Raw genomic sequence first — 18,591 nt, forward strand, 5'->3', positions numbered from 1 at the left:
TGCTTCTAGGAGGTAAGGGGGAGTCTGGATATATAGGAATTTTGCAACAAAAGGAAGGTATTCTGAACAAAAGATCGGTGTTAATAAAATAAAGCCTTAAGTTAAGGAATTTAGCACTTTTCTTTGGGAAAATGCAAAAGTCTGGGCTGATGGAAATTACTCCTTTGGTAAACACCTCAGCTAGTAGGGCCAGTATCCTATATTCTCACAGTCCGAGTTTCCTCAGGGCTCGCTGTTAAGAGTGGCTGTAGTCTGATGGCTGCTAAGACGGCAGGTATTCTTTGTTTCCTCTGTGAGTTCCCTCAAGACTCCCTGGCTCATTCTTGGAGGTGGCTGGAATCACTGATGACTGTGACATATTTTGTTTACTGATAAGGAAGGCAATATTTTATTTCTCAATAATATAGTTCTCCACATATTTTTAATAAGTGCGAGAATTTAGCTTAAAATTGTGTGTTAAGATTCAGAAAATTAAGTATTCTTTTTTTTTTTTTTTTTTCTTTTTGGCCATCCCAGGGCATATGGAGTTCCCAGGCCAGGGATCAAATTTGCATCCCAGCCCTCCCAAGACACTGAGGGAACTCCAGAAAATTAAGTATTCTTTATCCTCCTCCTTCTATAATCTTTTGCCCAGTAAACAATTGAAATTCCTAACATAGAATTTCTATCTGATTTTCTCACCTTAGCATACTAAAAATAATAGTATTGGAATTCCTGTTGTGGCACAGCGGAAATGAATCTGACTAATATCCCTGAGGATGTGGGTTCGATCCCTGGCCTCACTCAGCTCGGTGGGTTAAGGATCCAGCATTGCCGTGAGCTGTGGTGTGGGTGGCAGATGCAGCTCAGATCCTGTGTTGCTGTGGCTGTGGCGTAGGCCGGCAGCTGTAGCTCCCATTTGACTCCTAGCCTGAGAATTTCCATGTGCATGGGTACAACCCTAAAAAGAAAAAAGTGAAAAATAAATAAGGACTTCCCATCCTGGCGCAGCAGAAACAAATCCCACTAGGAACCATGAGGTTGTGAGTTCGATCCCTGGCCTCGCTCAGTGGGTTGAGGATCTGGCGTTGCTGTGGCTGTGGTGTAGGCCAGCAGCTGTAGCTCTGATTTGACTCCTAGCCTGGGAAACTCCATATGCCTCGGGTGTGGCCCTTAAAAAAAAAAAAAAAAAAAAAAGCAAAGGGAAAAGAAAAATAAATAAATAAATAAAAATAATAGTACTGGTGCAGAGAAAACAGTCCTCAGTTTATACCACCCTCCTCTCCTCACGCCCAAGCACCAGTGCAGGGTTACACATTTATGGATCATTAGCCAGGAGCTAAAGATTGAAATGTACTCGTTTCCACAGAATTGTTTCGTGTGACAATAAATCATTGAAGAGTTAGAAGTTCAGAGGGGTGAAAAATTTGTATGTTTGATGGTCAAAAATATGCTTGCTAACTCAGGCCCAGAGGCCCAGACAAAGCACGAATTCTCTCCAAGGCCTCTGGCAATGTAAGAAATTCTGATTTAGCATTTGCGCTACCAATTTCAGCTCCAGCTAGTCTTTATGATAGGGATAGAGAAGGGTAGTTACACAGGTCATTGTGAAAGTCCTAGTAGAGGACCATGAATAGAGAGGGAAACCTAGGGGACTTTGGGAGACCACTGTGAGGTAAAAATCATCACTCAAAAAGTCCATCAGAACGTCTTGGAACAAAGTAGGCTTGCTTAACTATGAAATCATAAATAAAAGCATGAGCTATGCCACAGGTCATTAAATGAAAGATGAAATGAGGCCTGCATTCAAGTGCAGCAAGATAATGACCCTTAGGACAAAGGACAGGGATTTCAGGGAAAAATGGCATTCCAAAATAGGAGACCTCATTATATGGAAACCTGAGATGATTCAACATAAATTTCGAATAGGTTACCACCCTTCTGCTGATTTATTTATTTATTTATTTATTGCCATTTTCTTGGGCTGCTCCTGCGGCATATGGAGGTTCCCAGGCTAGGGGTCTAATTGGAGCTGTAGCCACGGGCCTATGCCATAGCCACAGCAATATGGGATCTGAGCTGCATCTGCAACCTACACCCCAGCTCACGGCAACGCTGGGTCCTTAACCCACTGAGCAAGGCCAGGGATGGAACCCGCAACCTCATGGTTCCTAGTCAGATTCATTAACCACTGAGCCACGACGGGAACTCCCCCTTTTGCTGATTTCAATAGGTGCCATGATAGTTCTAGTTTGACCTCATGGGGTCAAATACTTCCTTATGCGATACAACGAAGGAGCTAGTGATGTAAGCCTGAGATATGCTCTGAAGAATGGGGAAGAAAGTGTCTTTTCCCTCTCCCCACTTTCCTTGGATTATAAACCTGTAGCCCAATTAATCCTTGGGGCAGAGCCTCCTCACCTTCCCCCTCGCATCTCTCACAAGCATCATATCTTAATCTATTTCACTTTGTCTCTCCCTGAATTCCTTCTGCACTGAGATACAAAGAACCTGAATCTCAGTAAGTCCAGATACCAGGTCAATGACTCCAATTAAAAAACCATGGGTTCAGAGTTCCCGTCGTGGTGCAGTGGTTAACGAATCTAAGAACCATGAGGTTGCGGGTTCGATCCCTGGCCTTGCTCAGCGGGCTAAGGATCCAGCGTTGCCGTGAGCTGTGGTGTAGGTCACAGGCGCAGCTCAGATACCGAGTTGCAGTGGCTCTGGCGTAGACCAGCAGCTACAGCTCTGATTAGACCCCTAGCCTGGGAACTTCCATATGCTGAGGGAGCGACTCTAGAAAAGACAAAATAAATAAATAAATAAATAAATAAATAAATAAAATTTAAAAAAATTAAGTCTAGTAAAAAGAGAACTTCTCAGGAGTTCTCTTGCAATGCAGCAGGTTAAGGATCCAGAGTTGTCACTGCATCTGAGTGGCTTGGGTCGCTGCTGTGGCACAAGTTTGATCCCTGGCCAAGGAACTTCCGCATGCCATGGGTATGGCAAAAAAAAAAAAAAAAAAAAAAAAAAAGTCATATATAAGTGTAGTTCAAACCCATGTTACTCAACAATCAGCCATAAATGAACTGTTTACTCAAGAATTGTTTCATTAATCTGGCTAGACCTAATCCTGTATGCATCAGAACATCTACCCTAATTACTCATTTATTCAATAAGCATTTAAAAGGCAAACATAGAGAGTTCCCATTTTGGCTCAGTAGGTTAAGAATCTAACTAGTATCCACGAGGATATGGGCCTCAGTGGATTAACGATCCCAGGTTCCCCAAATGCTGTGGCATAGATCTTAGACATGGGTTGGATCCTGCATTGCTGTGGCTGTGGTGTAGGCCAGCAGCTGCAGCTCTGATTTGACCCCTAGCCTGGGAACCTCCATATGCCCCAGGTGTAGCCTTAAAAAAATAAATAAATAAAAGTCAAACATAGGATGCTAGTTCCTGAGCTAGGGAGTAGAGATAGAAAGATTAGGGCACCAATCCTGGTTTAAAGGAGCTCACTAGTGGAAAAAGGGATTATTTCCACACAATGAAATGGGTCATTTAATATAAGCAGAGGGTAGAGGCCCAGAGCAGTAACTCCTAACCCAAACTACAGGGCGGCAAAGGGAGAAAGGGGCTTTCCATGGCTAAAGCAGAGAAGGGGAGGGTAGTACTGAAAAAAATATGTGGCAATTAATGAGATGCCTTTTAAAGTGTGACTAATACATATACAAATTAATGAAAGTTACAAAATTCCAGGAAGAGAAAGCAGAAGGGTGTGCAAAGAACGGCGGCATAGCATGGTCTGCTTGATGGAGTGGCTCAGTATGGCTGGAGCATTAAAGAATAAAAAGGGTGAGAATCTGATAAAGTCAAATCACGATTGGCTTCAAGAGCCATTCAAGAAAGTAGTTTCAATTTATCCTGGAAACAAAAGGAAAGATTGTTTTGTTTTTTTGTTTTTTTACGGCAGCACCTGTGGCATATGGAAGTTCGTGGGCTAGAGGTCCAATCAGAGCTGCAGCTGAGGCCTACGCCACAGCCATAGCAACGCAGGATCCGAACTGCCCCTGTGACCTACACTGCAGCTTGCTGCAACACCAGATTCTTCACCTACTGACTAAGGCCAGGGATCAAACCAGCATCCTTACAGAGACCACAGAGCATCCCCAACCAGGTAAGATATACTAAGGCAGGAGGAGTGGCAAGATTGGTGTTCAGCTATTCACAATAGCCAAGACATGGAAACAAGGTAAAGGTCCATCAACAGATAAATGGATAAAGAAGATATGGTATATATACACAATGGAATACTATTCAGTCAAAAAAAGAATGAAATAATGATATTTGCAACAATTTGAATGCAACTAGAGATTCTCATACTAAGTGAAGTAAGTTAGAAAGAGAAAGGCAGATACCATAGATTCCACTTTACACCTAAAATATGACACAAATGGGAATTCTCGTTGTGGCGCAGTGGAAATGGACCTGACTAGTAACCATGAGGTTGAGGGTTCGATTCCTGGCCTCGCTCACCGGGTTAAGGATCCAGCATTGCCATGAGCTGTGGTGTAGGTCACAGATGTGGCTTGGATCCTGCACTGCTGTGGCTGTCGTGGAGGTCGGCAGCTGTAGCTCTGACTGAACCCCTAGCCTGGAAACCTCCATATGCCATGGGTGCAGCTCTAAAAAGCAAAAATAAATAAACAAAATAAAATATATGACACAAATTAACCTATTTACTACAGAAAGAAACATACTCACAGACACAGAGAACAGACTTGTGTTGCTGAGGGTGAGGGGGAGAGAGTGGGATGGACTGGGAGTTTGGGGTTAGTAGATGCAAATTATTATGCTGAGAATAGATAAGCAATGAGACCCTACAGTAGAGCACAGGGAACTATATCCAGTCTCTTGGGATAGACCATGACAAAAGATAGTATGAGAAGAAGAAAAATGTATGTATGTGAATGACCAGGTCATTTCACTGTGTAGTAGAAACTGACAGAACATTGTAAATCAACTTTACTTAAATAAAAAAAAAAAAAAAAAAAGATTAGCATTCTGTTGGATGTGATGGAGAAATGACGTTTAGGTCTCTAAGGGCTCACCTACATCAATAGTTACTAGAGCCAGTCTCATGGACATTCAGCCCATGCTGTTACATGGGGTCTTGCTCGCAGAAGGGCCCAGCACTTGGCTTCATGTTCTACTGTCAGTGTCTTGAAATTCTGAATACTTTTGAACAAGGGTCCTTATGTCTTTATTCTTCCCTAGGTGCCTCAAATTATATTGCCAGGTGTGAAAGACACCAATATCCAAAACATGGAATAGATGGGAAAGATGAGCTTGGTTCTTAGCATAAGAGAATAGGTAATAAGTAAGCCTTGGGTCTGTCAATTGGCAGTGAACTCTCTGCTTAAGACCTTGAACTCGTTGCTGGAGGGTTTGTAAGAATTTGCCTCTGGCTTAATGGAAGGGGTCTAGTATATATTTGATGTGTTAAGGTGTTTCTTATGCATATTCTATAGACTAGCAAGGCTGTCCAGGAGAGGACAGGAGAGATCCAACTAGATCCAAAATACTGGGAGTCCTCAGCCTAGAAGATGATGACTGTTCAATGGAGGCCATCATCCGAGAAGAGGAAAGTGAGGACCTCAACAAAGGAGATTGCCAATGGTGAACTGTAACCAGAACAATGAGAGGAAAAAACAGAGAAGGGAATCCAGGCCTCTAATGGTTAAAAGTGATGGCTTTAAAGTCAGATTGCTCCAGTCAGACTCCACCGCTTACAAAACCATGACCTTGGGCTCTTACATAACATTCCCCAGCTGTAGCTTCCTCAAATGAATTCTGGTACATAATTCACAGGGCTGTGTGAGAGTTAAATGAGATACTCCGTGAAAGACCCTTACCGTAGGACATGGCACAGAGGAAATATCAGTGAGTGTTAACTATCAGGTCTCTCTTATTAGTTTTCAGTACAATCAAACCAGAAGGAACATGAAAGGGCAAGAAGAGAAGAGAGTCAAAAAAAAAAAAAAACCAGATGCTTGACCTTAATCAGAAAGGAGGAGAAAGACCCATTGAATTTAGAAAAAATTAAGGAACTGCGCAAGAACATTGCAGTGTTCCTGAATTGTTTGGGATGGTGGATTTTGCAAATTCAGATTTGGGGCTTTATCAATTTGAAACTGAAACAAAGCATATCTGACACCACACCCTGAAAACAGAGAAATGGTATCCTAAAATTTTCAATTGCGAAGGTTGTTCTTCCTTTTCTGAATATTCCTCTGTCCATTTCCGAAAGACCCCAATCCCCAGTCTAAGAGAAATGGAACCCATGCCATATACTTGAAACAACAGTAATTCGTGGGAAAGCTGATTATAGAACCCAGGATCGTGTGGTAGTTCTATGGTTAGTTTTCTGAGAAACCATACTGTTTTCCATAGTGGTTGTACCAATTTACATTCTCACCAATAGTGTAGGAGGGTTCCATTTTCTCCACACCCCCACAGCATTTGTTATTTGTAGACTTATTAATAATGATAGCCATTCTGACCAGTGTGAGGTGGTACCTCATCATAGTTTTGACTTGCGTTTCTCTAATAATTAGTGTTGTTGAGCATTTTTTAATGTGCCTATCGGCCATCTATATGTCTTCTTTGGAGAAATTTCTATTTAGGTCTTCTGCCCATTTTTTTGATCGGGTTCTTTGAAACTGTCATTCAAAAAGATACATGTGCCCCTATGTACGTAGTGTACAGCACCATTCACAATAGCCAAGACAGGGAAATAAGCTAAATATCTGCTGACAGATGAAGGGATTAAGAAGATGTGGTATATATACACAAGAGAATACTACTCAGGTATAAGAAAGTACAAAACAGTGGTATTTACAGCAACAAGGAGGCAACTGGAGATTCTCAAACTAAGTGAAGGAAGTCAGAAAAAGATGAATACCATATATAACTTAGATGTGAAATCTAAAATATGGCACAGATATACCTATTTACAAAACAGAAACAGACTCATAGACAAGGGAGCAGACTTGTGATTACCAAGTACACACACATGCATACACACACACACACACACACACACACACACACACACATATGAATGGGTCACTTTGCTGTACAGCAGAAATTGACAGAACATTGTAAATATACTATACTTTAATTTAAAATTAAAAAAAAAGAACAGAGGACCCTGAAACAACAAGCTTTCCTATTAGGATGGGAAGTTCTTGGGAACAATTATTTTTAACCATCTTCCTTTTGGTCAATAAGAAAGATGCCAATCAAAGCTTCATGTGGTTACTGCGTTCCTTACGGCAGAGGAAGTTTCTGGGACTGGGGCAATGGTGGTGTAACAGAGAACAGCACAAACTTCTGTCTGGTATCAGAACCCCAGTTCTAAAAGTGAGATGCTGAGAGATTATTCCTTTAACAAATATTTATTGAACTCCAGACACTGGACGTGCTGCTAAAGGAAAATGAAATAGACCCAAGAGAAAGTTGGGTGAAATAGGGCTTTGTCAAGGAGCTTACATTCTAATAGAAAAGATGAGATAGATACAGTATTCACATGTTAATAATAGTCAACCAGGTAGAACTGGAAACATGTAAGAGAGGTTAAAGGTGATAGTCAAGTTTGCACAGCCAGAAGGATGTTTAGAGATCAAGAGATGGACAACTTTGACTGCCAGGCCAAGGAAATTTGAACTTTGCTTAATTTACTGAGAAGTCCTTGAAAGATTTTGTAGCAGGATCTGAGATGTTCATGGACCCACAAGTTCTATAGTCCTAGCCCTTGGAAGTGATGAAGGTCAAGACTGAATATGCAGACTTGGGTACCTGGGCATAGAACTGATGGTTAAGATCAGATGGAAATGCATAAGAACTCTGGGGTGGGGGGTGTTCCCATCGTGTCTCAGCAGGTGAAGAATCTGACATAGTGTCCATGAGAATGTCGACTGATCCCTGGCCTTGCTCAGTGGGTTAAGGATCCAGCGTTGCCGTGAGCTGTAGGTAGGTCACAAATGTGGCTCAATCCCACCTTGCTGTGGCTGTGGCCTAGGCTAGCAGCAGCAGCTCCGATCTGACCCCAAGCCTAGAGCTTTAGGGCTGCACCACTTTTTCAGTGCGGCCCTAAAAAGAATAAACAAAAAAACAAAACCCCAAAAAAAACCCACTGTGGTTATAACCAAGAAACAGTTATAATAATGCTGCAAATATCTATACATTTAGGTCTGAAAGTGGAAAAGGAGTCTGTGACTGACATAGAAAAAGAAAAGATATAGTCAGAATTATAGGAAAGGAAACCAGAAAAAAAATATATTAAAAATGTATTTCCAGGAGTTCCTACTATGGCACAGTGGGTTGATAATCTGACTGCAGTGGCTCAGGCTGCTGTGGAGGCAAGGTTTTGATCCCAGCCTGGTGCAGTGGGTTAAAGGATTCGGTGTTGCCACAGCTGCAGCGTAGGTCAAAGCTGCAGCTCAGATTCAAGCCCTGGCCTGGGAACTTCCATATGCCTCAGGTGGAGCCATTTAAAAAAGAAAAAGAATTTCCTGAATGAGGGGAAAGGAATATGAGAAAAATAGCATTTACCGTTACTTATTTGATAAGTGCTTTAGTGAAGGTTTCTCATTTATTCACTGGGATACACATTACTGTTTTCTGCAGAAGGGGAAATAACAGAGGTTTGGAATTTCAAGCCACTTGTTAAAAAAAAAAGAAAGAAAGGAGCTTGGGCTTATCAGACGCAACTTAGAATAGATTTACAAGGAGATCCTGCTGAGTAGCATTGAGAACTATGTCTAGATACTCATATTGCAACAGAACAAAGCCTGGGGGAAAAATGTATACATGTAAGGATAACTTGAACCCCTTGCTGTACAGTGGGAAAAAAAATAAATTATAATGAAAAATTTAAAAAAAAAAAAATAAAACATACACACACACACACACACACAAAAGAAAGAAGGAAGGAAGGAAAGAAAAAAACATAGCCGGTGTTCTCTTGTGGTGCAGTGGGTTAAGGATCCGGTGTTGTCACTGCAGCAACTTGGGTCCCTGCTGTGGCTCGGGCTCAGTCCCTGACCTGGGAACCTCCATATGCTGTGGGCACTGCCAAAAAAAACTCACAAAAGCCTACAGCTAAGAGAAGATAGAGCAGAAACTCATTCTTGGGGAGGCCTGCAGGAGTGGGCTGAGTGGAAAAGTTGTGGGCTGAGAGGAAGCAAGTTCAAATTCTAATCCAATTCTGATGTGAACTCCAAAGACATTTGCTAACTCATCTCACTCCTGTAACTCTCAGGGTTTTGCATGTGTTTACGAGAGTATTGAACTAGATCATTTATTCTATAACATTGTTTTCAGTTCTGCTATTTCTGCCTCCATGCTTTTATAATAGCACAGTAAATTCTTGAGAGGATGCAGAGGGAATGGATGAAACAATTACATGACCAGTGTAAAGAAAGATAACTGTGCCTTCTTTTCATCTGAGATTGAAGTAAAGAACAAGTAGGTGATTAACCACATGAAGTTGGGCAAACTGCATTTAATAATAATAATAAAAAAAAAAAGAGGCATAAGATACTGATCTTTGAGACTGGTTGGGTGTGGGCTGAGAAGCAGTGAATAACTGAGGATGGCTCTTAGGGTTTAATGAACCACAAATCAATTAGAGTACCTTTGAGATGCCATCTTCCAAGTAGAACCTTTGGTCGTGGTTGTGGAAACTGTTACATGAATTATCAGAACACTTCTGCTCCTAGCTTTTATACTTATCTCAGAGAAAGGAAGGGAGAAGAAGACATGGGTAGACAAATTAGCTTCCAAATAAACTTGTTTACAACCTTAAGACCTAAGCTCAGGGTCCAAGTGGACAAAATGCAGAGTCTTCAGAATTGTCACAGTGCATATCTATGGTCTGGAACTTATCAATGGGCTCCATATTGAAGTGAATTCAAACCATGATGGCATCTTTGACAGACAGCCTGGCAGCCTAAACTGGTGAATAGGGGAATGGCTTGGAAATCAAGATACCACAACTGTAGTACTCACTCAGCCAGTAATTAGTGGAGCTCCAGTCCATGGAGTTATTCACATGGGTGTGCCTCAGTTTACTGATCTGTAAAATGGATCTGGTAGAATCTGGTTCATATATAAAATCTCCCATCTTAGGGCTCCGTTCTCAAAGATGTTTAATGAAAGTACAGGGTTAGGTGTTCCCATTGTGACTCAATGGGTTAAGGACCCAATGTTGTCTCTTTGAGGATGTGGGTTCAGTCCCTAGCCTCACTAAGTGGGTTAAGAATCTAGCATTGCCACAAGCTGTGGCATAGGTTGCAAAGGAGACTCAGATCCTTTGTTGCTGTGGCTGTGGCTGTGGAGTAGGCCGGCAGCTGAAGCTCCGATTGGACCCCTAGCTTGGGAACTTCCATATGCTGCAGGTGCAGCCATAAAAAGAAAAAAAAAAATGTGCAGGATTAAATCAAATATTCTGTTGGCTTTTCTTAAGTTGGTTATTACCTGTTACCTCATTTGTTAAACTTAACAGAATTATATATCCTCCTTTAACTGTCATTGAAGCTTTCAAAAATAAGTAATGGTATTACTTAAGGTAAAATCAAAATAATCCTAATCTTAGAATATGCTGTACAAAACACCTCTGAGGTTCTGATATGTATTTAGGGTCTCCCCAGTCCGCTCATGTCCAATCACTGAAATATTTGTCTAAATGTAACTAACTTTCAGTTTTAATAGTTTACCCCTTTGACACAAAGATCCAGCTGTCAAAGTTCATTATGGACTAAGTTCCTGTCAGGGGACTGGGATCATCTGCCACCAAAAACCCTGTTCATTTCCCCTTTCCCAAGGGAGAACAGATACATCTTTGGTTTTAAAATCAACCTGCTTTATTTGTATTATATTGGAGTATAGTTGACTTACAGTGGTGTATTAGTTTCAGGTGTACAGCAAAGTGGATTCATCTATACATACATATATATGCATGCTTTTTTAGATTCTGTTCACATCTGGGTTATGACAGAGTACTGAGCAGAGTTCCCTGTGCTGTATAGCAGGTCCTTGTGGGTTATCTCCTTTATATACAGTAATGTGTATAGATTAATCCTAGACTCCTAATTTACTCCGCCATCCTATGTTTCAGTTTTGGTAACCATAAGTTTCTTTTTCAAGTCTGTGAGTCTGTCTCTGCTTTTTAAATAAGAAGTGCCCATTTGCATCTTTTTTTTTTTTTTTTTAAAGGGCCACACCATAGTATATAGAAGTTCCTGGGCCAGGGGTCCAATAAGAGCTGCGTTTGCAGGACTACACCACAGCAACACTGGATCCGAGCCTCATCTGCAACCTACACCATTGCTTGGAGCAATGCCGGATCCTCAACCCACTGATCGAGGCCAGGGACAGAACCGAATTCTCATGGAGATTATGTCGGGTTCTTAACCCACTGAGCCACAGCGAGAACACCTGTATCTTTTCTTTAAAGAATCAATCTTTTTGTATTCCCATGTATGAAAAGAAAAAGGGGATTTTTTCTTTTTCTTTTTCTTTTTCTTTTTTTTTTTTTTTTTTTTTGACTTGAGGTAGTTGTCTGCCTGTTTGTTTTAACCAGCAGTCCTTGCTTACTCAGCTTTGTGTCGTGAGAAAGTCCAGGACAGTGTGGAATTTAACCTCAGACCAAGGTTCTCCCCTGTTCCCTAGAAAACTGCGAGGAAAAGGTACCATTTGAAAACTCCTTTAACCTGGCCTTTTGATACATTTGGAGCAGTTGTCTCCTTAGCAGCAGCCCCGGTGTGGATACTTCAGACAAAATTATGGAGCCACAGAGTCAGAATTTGAAGACAACACCTCCATTGACTTTAGAAAGATTTCACATTTCTGAAGAGTATGGCTTTCTTCTTCCAAATCCTCTGGTAAGAATAGAGGCTTGGAGCACGTTTCTTAAGATGCTGATTTGTGTGTTAATTTGTTTAGTGGGTGTGGTCATTAAAAAGGTGTAATATATGGAGCTCCCTGATGGCTCAGTGGGTTAAGGATCTGGCCTTGTCACTGTAGCAGCTCAGGTTGTTGCTGTATTGTGAGTTCGATTCCTAGCCGAGGAATTTCCACATGCTGTGGGTGCAGCACACACAAAAAAATACCATAGAAAGAAAGAAAGAAAACAAAGAAAAAGAGAGAGAGGTAATTTAAATACCAAGTCATTCATGTGGGACAGATAATACAAATAAGGCAAAGTGTGATTGCCTACAGAAGTGGCAGCAACAACAGCAGAGGAGAGTTTGTTTTAATGTCAGGTGACTTTTTGCTTTTTGTTTCTGTTTTTTGTCTTTTTAGGGCCTTAAAGCATATGGAGGTTCCAGGCAAGGGGTTGATTTGGAGCTGTGGCAGGCCTACACCACAGCCACAGCAACTCAGGATCCAAGATGCGTCTGCAACCTACACCACAGCTCATGGCAACGCCAGATCTTTAATCCCCTGAGTGAGGCCAGGGATCGAACCGGTGTCCTCATGGATGCTAGTCAGATTCATTTCCACTGAGCCATAATGGGAACTCCTAATGACAGGTTTTTAACAATTTTTTAAATTTATTTAATTTTTTTGGCTACCCCCACGGCATGCCAAATTTCCCAGGCCAAGAATCAAACCCAAGCCCCAGCAGTGACGGCATTCTTAACTGCTAGGCCACCAGGGAAATCCTATGTCATTTTCTTTTTTTTAACACATAAAACTGTATTTAATTCATCTTGTATTGTTGAACATTTAGGTTACTTTCATGATTTTTTCATAGCATGATGAGTACCTTTTGCATAATTAAAGATAATTCTGTAAAATTATTTAATTGCCAGTTTCTTCAAGGTACATGTTTAGGTTCCATTTTTTAAAATAGTTTTCTTAAGAGTTTTTTTTTTTTTTTTGAGGGGAGTATTTTTTAAATTTAATTTTATTGGAGTATAGTTGACTTATAATGTTGAATTAATTTTGGGTTCACAACAAAGTGTATCGTCATACATATAAATACATCCATTCTTTTTTCCCATATAGGTTATGACAAACTATTGAGTAGATTTCCCTGTGCTATACAGTGGGTTCTCATTAATCATCTACTTTATACAGTAGTGTGTATGTGTAATTCCTACCCTCCCAATTCTTTCTCTCTGCCCCCAATGTTTTGGCCTATGGTAACTGTAAGATTGGAAATCTGTAAGCTTGTTTCTGTTTTTTTTTTTTTAGTTAAGTTATTTTGTATCATTTTTATTAGATTCCACATGTAAGTGATAGTCTATGATATTTGTCTTTTGCTGTCTGACTTACTTCACTTAATGTGACAATCTCTAGGTCCATCCATGCTGTTGCAAGTGGCATTATCTCATTCCTTTTGTGGCTGAGTGATATCCCATGATATGCGCCACAGCTTCTTTATCCATTCCTCTGCTGATGAGTATTTAAATTGTGTCCATTTCTTGGCTATTGTATAGTGTGCTGCAGTGAACATAGGGGTGCAAGTATCTTTTCAAATTAGAGCCTTCTCTGGATCAATGCCCAGGAGTGGGATTGCTAGATGGCGTGGTAATTCTATTTTTTCTTGAATGGATTGTCATTCAGTCTATTAAACTTTTGAGCAAATGTTACCCAAAAAAAGGAGAGAGAGAATTTAGATAAAGATCAATTATATGAGCAAATCAGTGTACCTTTACTTCCGAGTGTTAATAGAGGAATACAGACAAAGGTCAGATCTATTCGCTGATCCCAGAAGTCCTCTGTAGGGCTCTTTTTCCTGAGACAAGTCATAGACCTGCAGGTAACCTGAGCATGACAAGTAATAACTTTGGGAGTTCTCATTGTGGCTCAGCAGTAATGCACCCAACTGGTATCCATGAAAATGTGGGTTCAATCCCCAGCCTTGCTCACTGGGTTCAGGATCTGATCCAGCACTGCCATAAGCTGTGGTACTAGGCCGGCTGCTACAATTTGACCCCTACCCTTGGAAATTCTGGATGCCGCAGGTGCAGCCCTAAAATAGACAAAACAAAACAACAACAACAACAAAAAACCCTAAAACAAAAACAAACAAAAAACTCTATCTTGGAGTTCCCATCGTGGCTGAGTGGTTAACGAATCTGACTAGGAACCATGAGGTTGCGGGTTCAATCCCTGGCCTTGCTCAGTGGGTTAAGGGTCCGGTGTTGCCTGAGCTGTGGTGTAGGTCGCAGACGCGGCTCAGATCCTGAGTTGCTGTGGCTCTGGGGTAGGCTGGTGGCTACAGCTCCCATTAGACCCCTAGCCCAGGAACCTCCATATGCCGAGGGAGCGGCCCTCGAAAAGGCAAAAACGAAACAAAACAAAACAACACAAGACAAAACTATATCTTCTAGAAGAATTAGCAATTTTAAAAAATCCTTTAAAAATAAATAAAAGTAATGACTTTGGGGTGTTATGCAGAGGAGTGCTGTAGCCCAGGATTCTGTCCTGTGTTCCCTAATACGGCTACTAGGGTGACTAAGAATGGCCTTTAGTCATTAGAGACCAAAGGAGTTTCAAGATGCAGGATTTTCCATGCGAAACCAGGAAAGTCAGAATTACTGAGTCACCCTCTCTTGCATTTACTACCCTCTTGTGACTAGAATGAATCACAAGCATTACCTGCCTGACTTTCAGTTTTCACGTATGTCTGATGGAGATCCAGTCCCATCCCCACTGGATTGCTAAGGAGCACAAGAATACTTCATAAATCTGCTGTAAGGATAGAAGCCAAGTTCGCCCTACCCTCAGTCTAGAGCTTAAATCAGAATTCCATCCTGTGGGTATAAGTTGATTCAGGGGCACTCTCATCATCTCTAGTTCACAAGATAGGATCAGTAGGCCAATATCTCTTATTGGGATTCAATATACACACTGAGCTGAGAAAAATAATATGGAAAGTATGTAAATGTGGGATTGGGCCCTGATTAGGGCACTTTCTTCTTTGCTGACTCTTTTCTTATAAAGAAGAAACTCAGATGGAAAGCAGTAACAGCATCAAGTGCTTGTGAATTTCTGGACTTTCTGGACTTTCTGAGACAGCACATGCTTGCCTCTGTCCTGTAGTTTGTTTGATGGATTCCCCTTGGAAGAAATTTCCATTCCAGAGCTCATGTAAAAATTTCCTGGCCATGGAGTTCCCGTCATGGCGCAGTGGTTAACGAATCCGACTAGGAACCACGAGGTTGCGGGTTTGATCCCTGATCTTGCTTAGTGGTTTGAGAATCCGGCATTGCCGTGAACTGTGGTGTGGGTTGCAGACGCGGCTCAGATCCCATGTTGCCGTGGCTCTGGTGTAGGCCAATGGCTACAGCTCCGATTCAACCCCTAGCCTGGGAACCTCCATATGCCACGGGAGCAGCTCAAGAAAAGGCAACAAAACAAAACAAAAAAATTCCTGGCCAGCTGGGTCTACCCTCCCAGTCCTGTGTTAGAGTTCCAAAGATTGCAATTCTTTGTTTCAGTTTTAGTTTTCTCTCACTCATGTGAGTAGTTTAAACATCTCCCTTTCTGGGAAGAGAGTGTACACCAGAATTTTCCTCAGGTTGCTCAGCTGATCAGGAACCATCTGCCACCCATCATTAGGCTGTTGCAGTGTTGAAACTGGTCCCCAGTTGAGAAATATCAGCCAGTGACTTTGCCAAGCACAAGAGTAGGCTTTGTTTGCCTTTAGGGAAGTGATGGGGTGGCTCTTCCTTCATGTCAATGAAAGTTGCTCTCTCAGGAAGCTTAGTTGCTTACCATAAGTACTTTTTTCAAAGTCTCTCTAAAGAAAACACAGTCAAGCTCATGAATAAGCAAATATTCTGGCTTTAGGGAAAAGGGCTGACTTGGTTTCTAACATACTACCTCACTGTTTATGTAAACTCTCAAACATTTCCAGAGTCTAATGCTTCAGTGAGGAATATATATTCCTCTCAAACCCATATCCAAAGCCAAGACTGTGTGTGTGTGTGTGTGTGTGTGTGTGTGTGTGTGTGTGTTTGGGTTGGTGGATAGGGAGTCATTTTTCTTTAGACATAAAGGTTATGATGAAATTATCCTGGCAGGAAAGGAAGGGCTGAGATAAACTACAGCAGGTTAGATTGGAACTCAAAGCTAGGCTCAGAAATTTGAATTCCACATACCTGATAAATGCATAATTCACTGGCCTGTGAATATAATCTCCTGCAGAATGTTAAGTGCAGGGCAGGTTACAGCAATGGTTCCTGGACTGCACACCAAAATTAGTTGGGGAGCTTAAAAAAACTTATGGATGTCAGAATCCCATCCAGGAGTTAATTCAGAATCTCTAGTTTGATGACTTTGGTACTTGAAAACCCCAGAGTATATAAGGGACCGTGAAGGTCCACATGAGAGACAAGGGGCTGCACTTAGGAAGCTCTTTGTGGACATAAAGATGTCCTAACCACGAGAACCAGCAAGAAGAGCTTGGAAGTGGTTTAAATACAAAAACAAAGGAAAAGGGGAATTTGAAATGTGCCATGGAGCAGAAAAAAAGAAAACATGCCAAGAGTCGGAGTTCCCACTGAGGCACAGTGCGTTAAGGATCCAGCATTGACACAGCTGTGGCATTTGTCACAGCTGCAGCATTTGTAGAAGCTACAGCTCAGCTTCAACCCCTGGCTGGGGAGCGTCCATATGCCACATGTGCAGCAAAAAAAAAAAAAAAAAAAAAAAAAACTGGAGTTCCCTTCGTGGTGCAGTACTTAACAAATCCAACTAGGAACCGTGGGATTGCGGGTTTGATCCCTGCCCTTGCTCAGTGGGTTGGGGATCTGGCATGGCCGTGAGCTGTGGTGTGGGTCGCAGACGCGGCTCAGATCCCGCGTTGCTATGGCTCTGACGTAGGCTGGCGGCTACAGCTCCGATTAAACCCCTAGCCTGGGAACCTCCATGTGCCGTGGGCAGTGGCCCTAGAAAAGGCAAAAAGACAAAAACAACAACAACAACAACAAAACAAAAAAAAAATGCAAATAGTCGTGAGGACTTTGGAAAATTAATTCCGTATGATGATCAAGCAACTATTTAGAAAAAAGAAATATGTCTTTTCTCCTGGACACATTCAAAGCATTTGAGAGAAGCAGTGGATTCCAGCTATTAAGAAGGAAGCGTGGAAAAAGAATTAACTCAGGACACTATAGTTTTCCAACAGAAAGTGGCAGTAGGAAGAACTTAGATTGTTTCCTGAGAAAATATTGTCATCTCTGACACTGTTTGGGGTATTTTGAGGCAATGACAGTAATTTAGTAGAGAGGGACCCAAAGAGATCAGATGTTAGAATACTTGGGGTAGACTGATAAAGAGCTCTTTTGGGGGGGTGGGAGAGGCTTGGATGGGATGGATTTCTGTGCCAAGATTAAGGAAGGTGAGGAGAGCGCCTGGGGAAATGAGTGGGCAGGGACAATGAGGTGAAAGCAGAGCCAGCCAGGACAGTCCTCTAGAAACTAGAATTCTAAACAATTATGCCACTTAGCATTTTCTTCCTTAGGATATCTAAGCTGTAGAAAAATGTAAGACAATGTGGAGTGGGGGAGAGGGGGGGAAAGAACTGAGCTGGCAGATCCCAGAAAGGGTGAGAAAATTGTGCCCTGGGCAACAAAAACAAAAATACAGCTGCTCTTTTCAGTCAAAACGAGGCTGAGGGAGTGGGTTAATTTCCTAGGGCTGTTGGACCAAATTACCACTATCTTGGTAATCTTAAAAAAAAAAAAAAAAAAAAAAAAGGGAAATGTATTCTCTCAGAGTTCTGAAGGTCAAAAGTCTGAAACCAGGGTGTCAGAAGGACCATTCCTCCTCCGAAAGCTTTAAGGGAGAATCCTTCCTTGTCTCTTCCATCTTATTTTATTTTTTTATTTTTATTCTTTGGCTGCGAGGCATAGGGAATTTCCTGGGCCAGGGATGGAGCCTGAGCCACAGCAGTAATCCCCGCTGCTGCAGTGACAATGCAAGGTCCTTAGCCCGACGCCCCACAAGGGAGCTCCCCCTTCCATCTTCTTGTAGATCCAGAGGTAGAGGGAGGGAGACCCTGGGGCAAGAGAAACTGAAGCCTTGTCTTGTCCTGAGATGCCCAAAGAGGACCCTGCAGAAGGATAAGAGGCCCTGAAACATGAAGATGCAAAACACAAAACCATCAAAGAGACAGGAGGATTCAGTTAAATATTGACTGTTTTTGTCAACATTGTGTCAATTCGTGTTCACCAGTGTGACCTCCGTGTTCAGAGGAAAATTCACTGGCTCTATTGTAGATGTGTAGCTTTAAGATCAGAGCAAGGCTAGAATATGAGAAAACACCATATGGGCAAAGAGGAGACAGCTAAGGTAGCCCCTGTGAGCTCAAGGTCCTGAAACCATGCATAAGTCCCTGAATCCTTGTGTTTTTGGCATAAAAGTCTTTTCCCTTAGCCTCCCAGGCCTTCCCTCAGTCTCAAAAGGCTGACTCCAGAGTTAATGATTAGGAAATATGGTTACAGCTAAAAATTAGTTAAAACAGTTTCCATGATGTTATGCCCAGCCTTAGCCTACTCACTTATTACTAATGATTACTTTCTAGTTGGA

General features: G+C 41.8%; 1 protein-coding gene across 6 annotated transcripts in view; it reads left to right on the plus strand.

Moving 5' to 3' along the window:
- Nucleotides 11,683-18,591, plus strand: part of IDO2 (indoleamine 2,3-dioxygenase 2) — a 67,367-nt gene continuing 60,458 nt past the window's right edge. For 3 of the 6 annotated variants that reach the window (XM_021077741.1, XM_021077735.1, XM_021077738.1), the window contains exon 1: nt 11,688-11,927. Coding sequence is in view for 3 of the 6 variants with exons in the window: in XM_021077735.1 (XP_020933394.1) it covers nt 11,829-11,927 (99 nt within the window). In the remaining 3 variants the exon portion in view is untranslated. Of the gene's footprint in view, nt 11,928-18,591 lie in introns of all 6 variants that reach the window. The other 3 variants (XM_021077736.1, XM_021077739.1, XM_021077740.1) reach the window with 3 other exon arrangements.

The sequence above is a fragment of the Sus scrofa genome, chromosome 17 (genome assembly GCF_000003025.6).
Source record: "Sus scrofa isolate TJ Tabasco breed Duroc chromosome 17, Sscrofa11.1, whole genome shotgun sequence".
Classification (NCBI taxonomy): Eukaryota; Metazoa; Chordata; class Mammalia; order Artiodactyla; family Suidae; genus Sus; species Sus scrofa.